General features: G+C 47.6%; 1 protein-coding gene across 1 annotated transcript; it reads left to right on the top strand.

The window, feature by feature from the left end:
• The first annotated feature begins 6,570 nt into the window (after window positions 1-6,570).
• On the top strand, window positions 6,571-12,918 carry FAM32A (family with sequence similarity 32 member A). Its single transcript, XM_043590275.1, has 4 exons — window positions 6,571-6,695; window positions 6,818-6,959; window positions 11,409-11,462; window positions 11,763-12,918. The coding sequence occupies exons 1-4, from the start codon at window positions 6,586-6,588 to the stop codon at window positions 11,829-11,831; spliced, it is 375 nt and encodes a 124-aa protein (XP_043446210.1). The 5' UTR covers window positions 6,571-6,585; the 3' UTR covers window positions 11,832-12,918.
• The last annotated feature ends 406 nt before the right edge of the window (window positions 12,919-13,324 follow it).

The following is a 13,324-nucleotide window of genomic DNA, read 5'->3' on the forward strand; positions in this document are numbered from 1 at the left end:
TTTTAAAACCTGACGATATCAAGTGTTGACGAGGGTGTGGAACAACTAGAAGTCATTAATTGCTGGTGGTGATGCAAAATGGTACAGCCGCTCCAGAAAATGGAGAGCTTTCTTAGATGTTAAACATGCCCTCACCCCGTGATTCAGCAATCCCACTCCTGAGTAGTTACCCAAGGGAGATGAAAATCTACGGGCACACAAAAACCTGTTCATGCCCACAGCATGGAGAAAATACTTGCAAATCATATATCTGATAAGGGACTAGTCACCACAATATATAAAGAACTCTAACAAGTCTACAATAAAAGGACAAATAGCCCAGATCAAAAAATGGTCAAAGATGGTTGGGGGTGGGGGTAGTAATAGATGGAACACAGAGGATTTTTACAGCAGTGAATCAACTCTGTATGATACTGTAATGGTGGACGTATGTCATTATACATTTGTCCACAACCATAGAATATACAACACCAAGAGTGAAGCCTCGTGTACACTTTGGATGATATGATGTGTCACCGTAAGTTCATTGCTTGTAATGAGTGCACCACTCTGGTGGGGGATGTTCACAGTGGGGAGGCTGTTAATGTGCAGGGGCCAGGAGTATATGGGAAATACCTGTACCTTCTGCTCAATTTCATTGTGAACCTAAAACTGCTCTAAAAATAAAGTCTATTAAAACAAAACAAAACAGGTAAAGGATTTGGGTAGACATCTCTTCAAAGAAGATATACAAATGGCAAAGAAGATATAGAGTAAGCATGTGAAAAGATGCTGAACATCACTGGTCATTGGGGAAATGCAAATTAAAACCACAGTGAGATACTACTCACACGCACCAGGATGCCTGTAATGAAAAAGACAGACAATAGCACGTGTTGACCAGGATGTGGGGCTACGGGAACCCTCACACACTGCTGGTGGGAATGTGAAATGATGCAGCTGCTTTGGAAAACAGTTCAGTGATTCTTTAAGAAGTTAAACACGGAGTTACCATGTGACCCAGCAATTTTCATTCTGAGGTGGAGGGAAGTGAAGCTATCTGTCTACATAAAAACTTGTGTGTGAATGTTCATCACAGCATTGTTCATAACAGCCCCCAAATGGAAACAACCCAAATGTGCACGAGCGGATGAATGGATAAAGAAATTGTGGTTCCTTCATACAGTGGAATATTACTCTGCCATAAAGAGGAACGAAGCACTGACACATGCTACTATGTGGATGAGCCTTGAAAACATCGTGCTAAGTGAAAGAAGCCAGACATAAAAAGGTCACTGTCATGTGTGACTCCACATGTATGAAACATTCGGACCAGGCAAATCCATGGAGACAGAGAGCAGATTAGTGGTTGCCAGGGACCAGGGGAGGGCGATGGGGAGTGACAGCTCAAGGTGGGGGGAGTTTCCTCCCGGGGTGATAAAAATGTTCTAGAATTAGATAGTGGTGATGGTTGCACAGCACTGTGACTGTAATAAATGCCACTGAATTGCCCACTTAGAAGGGTGATTTTTATGGTATGTGAATTACATCTGTTTCTAAAAATATTTGTATATGAAGAGTGATGGCAACTCTGTTTGTAATTACCCAAAACTGGAAACAACACAAATATTCTTCACCTGGGAAATAGATTAAAAAAAAAAAACAACAAACCTGGGGCCCGTTCATACAATAGACTCAGCCATAAAAAGGAATGAACTGTCGATATACACAAAATGAATGACCTCAAATGCATCATGCTACCTGAAAGATGCCAGATTCAAGAGGCTACCTGCTGGATGATTCCATTTATATGACGTACTCAAAAGGACACAACTATAGGAACAGAAAACAGATCAATGGTTGCCAGGGGCTGCAGATGGGGGAACAAGTGAATCTCAGGGGTGATGAAATAGTTCTAGTATCTTGATTGTAGTGTTGGTTACATGACTGTATTTGTTTGTCAAAACTCATAGACCCGTACACCAAAAAGGGTGAGATTTTTGCATGTAAATACATTTTTTAAATGAGGACAATGACAAAACTAATTAGTAAAGACCTTGTTCCCCATGCCTCATGGTTGAAGTCCAGATTCCTATGCCTGACCCCATCAGACACTCTGTGATTTGGTTATATGGCCCCTCCATCAACAGTTAGTTGCCTGTTCTAGAAACCTCATGTAAATGGAATCATACACTATGTGTCCTTTTGTGTCTGGCTTCTTTCACTCGGCGTGATGTCTTCAGGGTTCATCCATTGTAGCAGGTGTCAGATTTTCTTTCCTTGTTAAGACTAATATTCCATTGTGTGGATAGATCACATTTTTTTATTCATTCATCCGGTCGATGGACACTTGGGGTCTTTCCACCTGTTGGCTGTTTGTGAAGAATGCTGCTATGAACATGGATATATACTTGCAATAATGTTCTTTTTTCTGTGTCAAGATCCTACGTTACACATCGTCATGATATCTCCTTAGGCTCCTGATCTTCAGTCTGTTTTGTTTTATCTGGTTTTAGGTTTTTGGTCTTTTTTTTTTTTTTTCTTAATGACATTGATAGCCCTAAAGAGTACCAGTCAGGTACTTTGTAGAATGCCCTTCATTTTGATTTGTCTGGCATTTTCTCATGAATGGACTGGATTTATGGGTTCAGGAAAGACCTCAGAGGTGAGGTGATCTCCTCATCACCTCCTCATCACATCAGACCTGGAGTTACTTGATAGCTACAAGACATCATCGACAATGTTGACCTTGATCCTTTGGGGCAAGGCGGTGTTTGCCATGTTTTTCCATCCTCGATAACTGTTTTCCCTTTCCATAATCTGTTCTTTGGAAACAAAGAGTCTTTTAAAGAAATGCTCCTTACCAGGGTCGTTGATGGCACATAGGGGGATGTTGGGTGATAAAGCACAGACATTACCAACGTAGAGTTGATTTTTCCAGTGATTTCAGTGAGTTATACTCTGTGCATGAAAATGTTTAGAAAACCTTAACTGATTTATTGTATTTTCTTTGTATATATACACAGGAGTAGTATAAAAATCTCTATGTATTTAAATCTCAAGACTCTTTATTTTTTTTAATGTGTATTTATTTTTGAGAGAGAGAGAATGGGAGAGGGACAGAGACAGAGGGAGACACAGAATCCGAAGCAGGCTCCAGGCTCCAAGCTGTCAGCACAGAGCCTGATGCGGGGCTCGAACCCACGAGCCGCGAGATTATGACCTGAGCTGAAGTCGGACACTTAACTGACTGAGCCACCCAGGTACCCCTCAAGACTCTTTAAATGGATACAAAATAAGAGTTTTTTTAAGTGAGCAAAAGCACCGTATCATAGTTTATTTGGAACAATTACCCCTTAGAACATAAATTATCAGTGGGGGCAATATCTCTCCTAAGGTGGTGAAAATTGGTTCCGGGGGAGGGGTGGGGAAGGGATGAAAGAACCTTAGATATTTCGATGGCTCGTGGCCCTCCAAAGCTCAATCCTCCCCGACAAAAACTTATTCACTGGCATTTAACTTCTCTCATTAAATTAAATTAAATTAAATTAAATTAAACTAAATTCTCTTTAGGGGATGATAATGGGAAAAAAAAAGGTTGAGAAGTGCTGTCGTGGACGTTTATAAAATAGTGACTCATCTTACAGCGGATGGCCTCATGCTATGGTGACAAACGCAAGGATGGAGCACTCAGCATAGGTTGGATTACAGTTTGTGCCTCAGTTTCCCAACCTGTAAAATCAGGATGGTTTGTGTAACAGGGTGGCCGTGGAAGCAAATGAGATGATCCATGTAAATCCACGTAAAGTATGAGCTGTGGTTATCACCCGCTGCCGCCGCCGCGCAGCAGCAGCCCCAGTTTATAAAAGAGGAAAGCGAAAGTTAAAGAGATCAAGCCACTTCCTGCAGGGCACACAGCCTTGGAAGTGCCAGAGAGGAACTTCAAAGCTCCTAGGTTGCCTGGGGCAGAACAGACCTCCCCAGCTGAGTCTGTCCCATTCTTCCCTGGGGAGCTCATCCGGTCAAGGATGGCCCCACCAACGAGCTTACCCCTTCTGGACGCCCTCATCCAATTCCGGAACACCAAAGATGCCTACAGCTGGAGAATTGGGCAGTCGCTTGCTGCCCCCTGCAGGCAGAACTGGAAATGTCAGGCACCGTGCCCTCCTTTGGCCTGATGCGGGCGGAGGCGAGGGGGTGGGGAACGCTTGCTTCTCCCTCCTCCATGCTCCCTCAAAAGTCCTTGGCACAAGTTGGGCAGTAGCAGTCTAAATGAAAATGCACAAATCTACATAATCTTGGACCCAGTGACTCCACTGCTACGGATTCAGGCCACTTGCAAAAGTGAGCTAAGATTTGTGGGCACGTTAGATGGGCTTTGATTAGGGAGGGGCCTCACTCAGCCGCAGGACACCCAGCCTTTGACGAGGGTGAGTGGAGGCGACTGGGGCCTTGCAAAGAGCTCCAAGACATTTTGCTAGATGACAAACTGAAGACAGAAATAAAAAGACATTGTGCAGATGTACAGATATGGGCATGCACACTTTTGTGCTGAAAAATATAAAAATGAAATTGTTAATCATTTTGGAAAGAGGTGGGAAGAGAAGTTTCTACTTTTTTGCTTTCTGTCTTCTTTTAGCTTTTTCTGTACTGTGTGGTTTTCTCACATGGGACATGGGCATGCATATATGTTTAATGTCAGCAGAGGATTATGGGACATTTGGAGTTTCTTCTCTGTTTCCCTCGGTGTTTGATGCCACATACAAAAGCAGTCACAACATTTTGATGGGGGAAAGGTCAGCGATAAAGCGACTTTAGAATAAAATCCCATTTTATTTTTAACATTCCAGATAATAAGAGACTGGAAATAGAGAAATCAAAACAGTAACAGACATTATTTCCGGATGGGAGTGATAACTGTCTTCTCTGGGCTTCTCAGTACTTTTCTAATTACATATTCTGCAAATCATGTTTGCATAGCTTTTGCAATCAAATGCAAATAAACAGATGTACAACATTGTGAATGCATTTAATGCCAATGAGTTGCACAATCTGAAGTGGTTACAATGTGGGCTGAGATGATGACCTGAGCTAAAGTCAGATGCTTCCCTGAGCCACCCAGGCGCCCCTTGTTTTGTTTTTTAAAGGTGTGTAGGTCGCAGCTAAGGCAGACGAGAGACCGTTCTTTCCAAATCAAGTTCTGGACCTTTTATACCCCCCAAAAGGAAGAATCTCAAACACATTATGCTCCTTGAAAGGACCCTAGCTCATGGGGCGCTTGGGTGGCTGAGTCGGTTGGGTGTCCAACTTCAGCTCAGGTCATGAGTTCATAGTTCAGGTCATGGGTTCAAGTCCTGCGTTGGGCTCTCTGTTGACAACCTGGAGCCTGCTTCAGATTTTGAGTCTCCCTCTCTTTCTTCCCCTCACTCGCTAGGACTCTGTATCTCAAAAATAAATGTCAAAAAAATTTTTTAATTAAAAAAAGAAAGAACTCTAGCTCAAAAGAATGTATACAGTAGAATTCCATGTATATAAAGCTTTTACAAAACATAAATCTAATCTATAGTGAGAGAAAACCGACTTGGAGTTGCCTGGGGAGAACGATGGGGGGGGGGGGGATTAACTGGGAAGGAGAAGAAAGGACTTTGTAGGAATGGAGTGTTCTAGATCTTGATTGTGGAGGTGATTACATAGGCGTGTAAATGTGATGATATTCATCAAAGAGCACAATTAAAATGAGTGCATTTTACTGATTATAAATGATACCTCAATAGAACACATTTTATTTGTATTTATTTATTTATTTATTTATTTATTTATTTATAAAGTAGGCTCCACGCCTAAAGTGGGGCTTGAAGTCACCACCCTAGGATTAAGAGTTGCATACTAGGGGCGCCTGGGTGGCTCAGTCAGTGAAGCCAGTGAAGCATCTGACTCTTGATTTTGGCTCAGGTCACCATCTGGGGGTTGGTGGGATCAAACCTCGCTATCAGCACAGAGCCTGCTTGGGATTCTCTTTCTCTCTCTCTCTTCTGTGTCCCTCCCCCAATCATGTTCACACGTGCACTCTCTCTCTCAAAATAAATAAATAAACTTAAAAAAAAAAAAAAAGTCGCATGCTCCACCGACTGAGCCAGGAGCCCCAATAGACTACATTTAATTTTTTTTTTTCAAATGCCATTGACATGTATTTCACAGAATGCTACCATCGCCCAAAAACTTAAAAACTTGTAAGTACTGATTAGGTTTACAAAACTAGGTTATCTATTAAACTTTCAAAATACAGCAATAAAAGGGAACAGAACCCCAAGTGCACGCAAAACAATCAAGAGACCACTGTATTTTAGGAAACGGGGTTCCGTCCAACCAGCTTTGCAGATCTACGAGGCCCAAGGCCGGAAAAACCGGAATCGGACTTGAAAGCCGGAAGTGTGGCTGAAGACCGGATGCAAAGGATGAGGTCGCTCCAGACCCTCCCGGCCCCACCCACAACTGAAAAGTGTGGCCCAGCTCTAGACGCAGAGAGCGCACGCGCACCTCCTAGCTCAGCCAATCAAGACGAAGTGAGGCGGGCGTTCGGGAGGAAATAGCGTTCTCAAACAGGAAATGTGGCAGTTTACCTACGGAATCGCAGACGGTGTCATGGCGGCCTACGAGCAGGTTCAAAAGGGGCCCCTGAAACTGAAAGGCGTCGCAGAGCTCGGCGTCACCAAGCGGTGAGTGTCCAAGAGTACCGCGAAAGGTTGTCTTCTGTCCCCTTAACCGTCTTCTAGAGTTCCAGAGCTCTTGCCCCGCGATCCGCCCTTACCTCCTCTCCCCCGCGCTTCTCCCCTCCCAGGAAAAAGAAAAAGAAGGACAAAGACAAAGCGAAACTCCTGGAAGCAATGGGAACGAGCAAAAAGAACGAGGAGGAGAAGCGGCGTGGCCTGGACAAGCGAACCCCGGCCCAGGCAGCCTTTGAGAAGATGCAAGAGAAGCGGGTAAGGCGGATGGGGAAGCTGGGGATGCCCCGCGCAGCGGGTCTGGGTCTCTCGAGGTGGATGCAGAGACAGGGCCTGACGACTCGAAATTGGGGTCAGCCCGGGACGCTCGAAGGGGTGGCGAGCGGTCAGAGAGGCGTTAATTCCGGGAAGAAGATGCTACGTGGAGGAGGAAGAGTCCGCGCTGGGGGAGCTCCGGGGACGGGAAGCACCTCTGGCCAGAGTGGATGGCAGAGGAGAAAGCTAGAGCTGGCGTTGAAAGGAGGCCAGAGCTAGGGACCGAATTTGGATTCCAGCGCAGCCTTTCATTTGTCTAGTGACACTGGGTTAATAACTCATTTTCTCTCTGCCTCAGTTCACTTATCTGGAGGGGTTAGGATAGTGCTGTCGCCTAAAAGGTGTGGGAACTTTAAATGAAGTCATGCAGGTAAAGCATTTGGCACTTGGTTTGTCCCAAGTCAGTGTTCAGCTGACGTTAGCTGTTGATATTAAATGGTCATGCCTCCTGCTCTAAATTTCCAGGAAGTCTGTTACTTTGATGACTTTTTTGGCAGGTTATTTTTTTTTTTAATTCTTTTATATATTTTTTAAAAGTTTATTTACTTTGAGGGGCGCCTGGTGGCTCAGTCAGTTAGGCATCCGACTTCAGCTCAGGTCATGATCTCGCGGTTTGTGAGTTCCAGCCCCACCTCGGGCTCTGTGTTGACAGCTCAGAGCCTGGAGCCTGCTTCCGGTTCTGTGTCTCCCCTTCTCTCTCTCTGCCCCTCTCCTGCTCGTGCTCTGTCTCGCTCTGTTTCTCAGTAATAAATGAACATTAAAAAAAAAAAAGTTTATTTATTTTGAGAGAGAGAGAAGGGGGAGGAGCAGAGAAAGGGCAAGAGAGCGAAAATCCCAAGCAGGCTCTGCACTGTCAGCACAGAGCCCGATGCGAGGCCCAAACTCAAGAATTGTGAGATTGTGACTTGAGCTGAAACCAAGAGCCAGAAGCTCAACCCACTGAGCCACCCAGGCACCGCAGTAAATCACTTAGCTTAATAGTAAACACAGTAAATTTGGACAGTAGAGGGTAGGAGATGTTAGCAGAGGATAAATAAGCCCAACCTGGTGTCTGGGGGAAGGGAATAATCAGTCTAGGTTGGTGGTTCTCAATGGGGTGCCATTTTGTATCCCACCTCCACCCTCAAGACATGTGGCAATGTTCGAAGACATTTTTGTTTGATAAAACTTGGTGTGTTGGCAGGGGTGGGGGTAGTGTTACTGGCATCTAGTGGGATGAGGCCGGGGATGCTGGTCAGTGTCCTACAGTGACCAAGATAGAACCTCCTGCAACAAAAAAAGTGATCTGGCCCCAAATATCAAGTGTCCATGCTGAGAAACCCTAACCCTGGTCTGGGGTGGTCCAGTAACATCAGGAAGAGTGAACTCATTACTCTCAGGCCTAATTGAGTCATTTAAAAAAAAAAAAATGGTGAGACACACTGGCTTTGGCAAGACCAACCTGGGTTCCATTGTGTCTCTACTGCTTCTTGGTGGTGGTGTAGCTCTGGGCAGGTCGGTTAACCTCCCACACCTCATTTTCTTCATCTGTAAAGTGGGGCTGAAGTCCTTACCTAACGGGTTTGTGGTGAGGGTTTAACAAGCGAATGCACTTAATTTCCTTCCCTGAGGTTATAGTCACAGGTTAGGCTGGGGTGTTACTCCTCTTGGGAGAGGGGTAACCATCAGGCTATGTATATATATGTGTGTGTGTATATATATATATATATATATATATATATATATATATATGCACGCCCCAGAGTTGGACAGTAGTACTGGAAGCCATAGAAGTTATAAGGTTTGGGATGGATTTTGGAGCGAGAACAGCAGGATTAGTTGATGGGCTGGGTGTGGGCTGGGAAAGAATGAGGGATGACCACGATTTTTGGTAGGAGTTGCTGGGTAAGTGAAAGTGCTATTTACCACAGTAAGAAGGACAGCAGGCTCTAAAGCAGCTTTCTTTCTTCCTTTTTTTTTTTTTTTAAATTTTTTTAATGTTTATTTATTTCTGAGAGAGACAGAGACAGAACGCAAGTGGGTTAGGGGCAGAGAGAGAGGGAGACACAGAATCCGAAGCAGGCTCCAGGCTCCGAGCTGTCAGCACAGAGTCCGACACGGGGCTTGAATTCACAAGCGGTGAGATCATGACCTGAGCCGAAGTCGGACGCTCAACCGACAGAGCCACCCAGGCGCCCCTAAAGCAGCTTTCTAAAGCGGGGCAACAAGACCTTGGTTTTAGAGAGGTTATGTTTGAGGGCCTGTTAGAAATCCAAATGGAGAATTCTCGTGGACAGTGTGATACCTGAATCTGCAGTTTGGAGGAGAGGTCTGGGCCTCTCCTGAACGTTCTGGAATTGCTGTGAGGAGACCCTCTGACTGGATGAGATCCTCCGAGGAGAGACAGTGACAGAGAAGAGGTCTAGAATCTGAAATTGTAAAGGATCCCTCACGAGAAGGAGGAAAACCGGGAGAGGGTGTCCTTAGGAGCTGAGTGGAGAAAGTGTCTTCAGGAGAAAGTGATCAACAGTGTCATTTGCTGCCAAGAGGTCTTGTAGGGTGACTACTGAGAGCCCGAAGTCGGTGGCATTTGGAATGTGGGGGAAGAGAGGCTGATGAGAGGGGATCCAAGGGAGGGTAGGGAAAGGCAAAGGTGGAGACGATGCAGAAATAACTCTTGGAAGATCTAGCAAGAGGACCAGGGAAACAAGCACATAGCTGGAAGGTGGTGGAAGGTCAAGGGGACGTTTTTGGTGCTGGTGTTGAAAACCGGAAGTGCTGCCGTGGATCTGGTTTGAACCAGGGGAGAGAAGGGAGAAGGTGTGGGCGGAGGCAGGTGGAGGGGGGAAACGCAGAATCCCTTGTGGGCGAGTGTCCCGTGGAGCACAGCGGGCATGAAGGTTGGACAGCTCTTGGAAGTCCCAGCCTGAAGGAGGGGTAGGGCTTGGCATCTCCAGCCCCATCACCCATTGTGCATGCTGCTCCCCCTTTTCTCTGGGAAGTGGGGGTGGTGACAGCCCACAAGGCACCCTGTGAACTTAGTGCGTGGAGTGGGGAGAGGGAAGGCGGAGCCCCGCCGAGCACCTGGCACTGATGTCAGCTGCCCACGTCAGCGCGGCCTCTCGTGAAGAGGCACAGCCCTCACGTGGGCTCACACGGTAAGAAGAGGCAGGGAAGGAAAGGGAGGGGCAGCCAGGTGGTGGGTGACGGGGATCATCTCCTGTGGGCTGACTCAGCTCGGCTGGGGCTGGAGGCCCAGCGGGACCGGAACAGCCAAGATAGCTAGCCTCACCATCACATGTCTGGCGCCTCCTTGCTCCTCCCTCTGCGCATGTCGTCTCATCTTCCGGGTCCTTTCTTTCCAGTAAGGTCATCAGACTTCCTGTGTGGTGGTTGACTTCCAAGAATGCAAAGCAAAGGCAGCCGGCTCTTACAGCTTTGGCCCAGCACTGGCACTGCGTTCTGTTAAGTAAACTGAGTCACAGGGCCAGCCCAGAGTCATGGTGACGGAGAACCGCACTAGGGCACCACGACCAGGCAGCACGGTTCACAGGGGGACTGCCAGAGTCGGCCACAGTCACCCGGTCAGTACATGTAGCGCCAGGTGCGGCCCCGGGTGTGTCTGGCCGTGCATCGCATGCTCTAGACTCTTCCTAGGTAGCATCGGGGATTAGGAAGGGGGGTGGGGCACGATACGTATTCTGCAATCCTGATTGTCAAGGTGCTCTGGATCTTGTAGCCCCCCTGGCACTGTGTCACCAGCATCTGTTCCCTTGAGCTCCTATTACGTGTTGGGCTCTTTATCTTCCCCATTTTTCTTTTTTTATTTTTTTTTTTTTTATTTTTGAGAGAGAGGGTGTGCACGCGCAAGCAGGGGAGGGGCAGAGAGAGAGAGGGAGAGAGAATCTCAAGCTGGCTCCGAGTGACAGCTGGGAACCCCACATGAGGCTCCCTCTCATGAGCTGTGAGATCATGACCTGAGCCAGAATCGAGAGTTGGACGCTCAACCGGCTGAGCCCCCCAGGTGCCCCTACGCTTCTCATTTTTCATCCTTCTTCAAACCCCATCCGAGACTTTCTTTTCCTGCCAAATGGGAATGCCTGCAAGAGACTGCCCTTGCCCGGGGCTGCAGGAAGGACACCTACAGCTCCCAGTGGAGTCGACTCAAGTCAGTGCCAGTACGTTGCTTGACACTGACCGAAGGGCAGCTGACCTGGGTTCCTGGTGGGATATGCTGTGGCCGGGCATCCCTGTCGGACCAGCCTGGGGAGAGGTGAGGGAGGGGCGAGATGTATGCCCGAGACCTCCGGCCATTCCAGAGCCAAGCTGGCGGGGGCTTCTGTCTTCCGCCCCACGCAGGCCTGGGCTATGTCAAGTGTGTGAACTCAACCTCCGTGTCTCTCCTCTCTCCAGCAAATGGAAAGGATCCTGAAGAAAGCATCCAAAACCCACAAGCAGAGAGTGGAGGTAAGTCACGTGCCCAGGGGGAAAGACCCCAGGCTCTGTGGGGTCCCGGCCGGGCCCAGAGGTTAGGAGCCTGGCAGAGGGAGCCATTGGAGTGTTGGGCAGGGGGGGGTTGCCCAACAGAAGCGACGCCTCCCCGGGTCATGTAAGGATGAGGCCAGGGTTCAGGGCCGGGTGGCTTTGAGGGGAGGGGGCTCAGCAAGGAGAGGCAGGATGTGGAAAAGCGGGAGTGGGCAGTGTCTCGCAACCCTGGTGCCCTGCCCGAGACTCTGCTGATGTGGGTTTTCTCCTCGGCTTTCCCAGGATTTCAACAGACACCTGGACACCCTCACGGAGCACTATGACATTCCCAAAGTCAGCTGGACCAAGTAGCCTCCCCACCCAGGGTATGGAGTGGCACCAAGGGGAAATGGAAGGCGAAATCGGGGCTCTGTTTGGTGCCTTTGGTGTTTTCTAAGAACATTCTTTTACACACACCCTTGCGTCTTCTGCTGAGACAAGTGCTTTCCAAAGCAGTGTGTCCTCTTTCTGGAACTCGATTAAAGTAAGACTGTCCTTTTACTCTATTTTGGTTTCTCGGTAGAAGATCAAATTTTTTTAGTTCAGACTAGAGATTTTTAAAAGTTTATCCAGAGATTGAGGTTATTTCCGTGTGTCACAGAAAAGGGTCTTTGCCCCCAAACTGCGTCTAGCTCTGACAGTCAGCCAGCCATCTTTTCTTGGATGAAACGGACTCCAGGGGATCAGGAGGTAATGCTAACACAGCCGGCAGCTTACAGACCCCGTGGGGCCCTACGTGAGCTGTCCTTCTGAGCTTCCTCCTGCTTGGGGCTTGTACTGTTTCTTCCAGAGCCTAGGGAAGCCACTTGTACTTTCTTGGCCTTCAGATGCCTCCTCAGCCCCCTGGTGTGTAAGACCACACAGCCTGGAAATAGAGCCACTGCCAAAGGCAAGGATGAAATGTACGCTTTGTCCCTGTCTGAGCTCCTGGCGGACTTACAGCCCCTGCCCCTAGTGCCCCCATTCCAGACGAGTTTAGAGGGTGTGGCCCTGGCAGACATCACTAATCAAACACAGCATTCTTTGTAATGGAACCCGGACACTGCCTGCCTCACTGCCCTCAACCCTAGGCTCTAAGCAGCCCCTGTGTTTATTCAGAGTGGCACATAACTTGTAGCCTGCTTGGCATTTCTGGCCTAAGGACATCTCAGGGGTGGCAGGACCTGGGCAGAGCCCTGGCACAGACAGTACAATACAGTCAAAGGGGAGGACCCACGTCCTGGTGCTGGAGAGCCGTGATCTCTTTTGAGGACCTACGTGTTCCTACCTGATGAGGATCAAACTGCATATACTATTGGGAAGAAGTCTGTTTGACATAGGAGGTGAAAGAATAACAAAATCGTGTTGGGTTTGGGGCTGTCATATGGTGAAGAGAATAAAGCAAAAAATAGTTATTAAATAGAAGTCTGAGTGTCTTAATTATAAGTGGTTTGACTGTCACTAGAAATGCTGCTTTTGGGATTTATTGCACATAAAGAATGTGCATGGTGCAAAATGACCATTCACCCTCGCTTTGGAAAAAAGTAGATGACCTGTTTTTTTCACCTGTGGTATATAGCCCCCCACCCCCCCCGAGAGGTAATAGACTCTCGTTAGCAGTGGCTCTTTTGGGTAGGTTCCCCCATTGCCTCGCAGAAAGGCACTTTGAGGCCTTTTCCATCCCTGAGCCAGCAGTTGGGGTTTGTGAGCATGATGTGCTGTGAAAAGCACGTGTCAGGATGGTGGAATATAGATATTCCACCTCCCTGCCTACCCAGTCTAAAGCTGAATGACCTCAAATGGCAGGATTTCTCTTCTGTGTATTG

Source organism: Prionailurus bengalensis, chromosome A2 (assembly GCF_016509475.1).
Source record: "Prionailurus bengalensis isolate Pbe53 chromosome A2, Fcat_Pben_1.1_paternal_pri, whole genome shotgun sequence".
Classification (NCBI taxonomy): domain Eukaryota; kingdom Metazoa; phylum Chordata; class Mammalia; order Carnivora; family Felidae; genus Prionailurus; species Prionailurus bengalensis.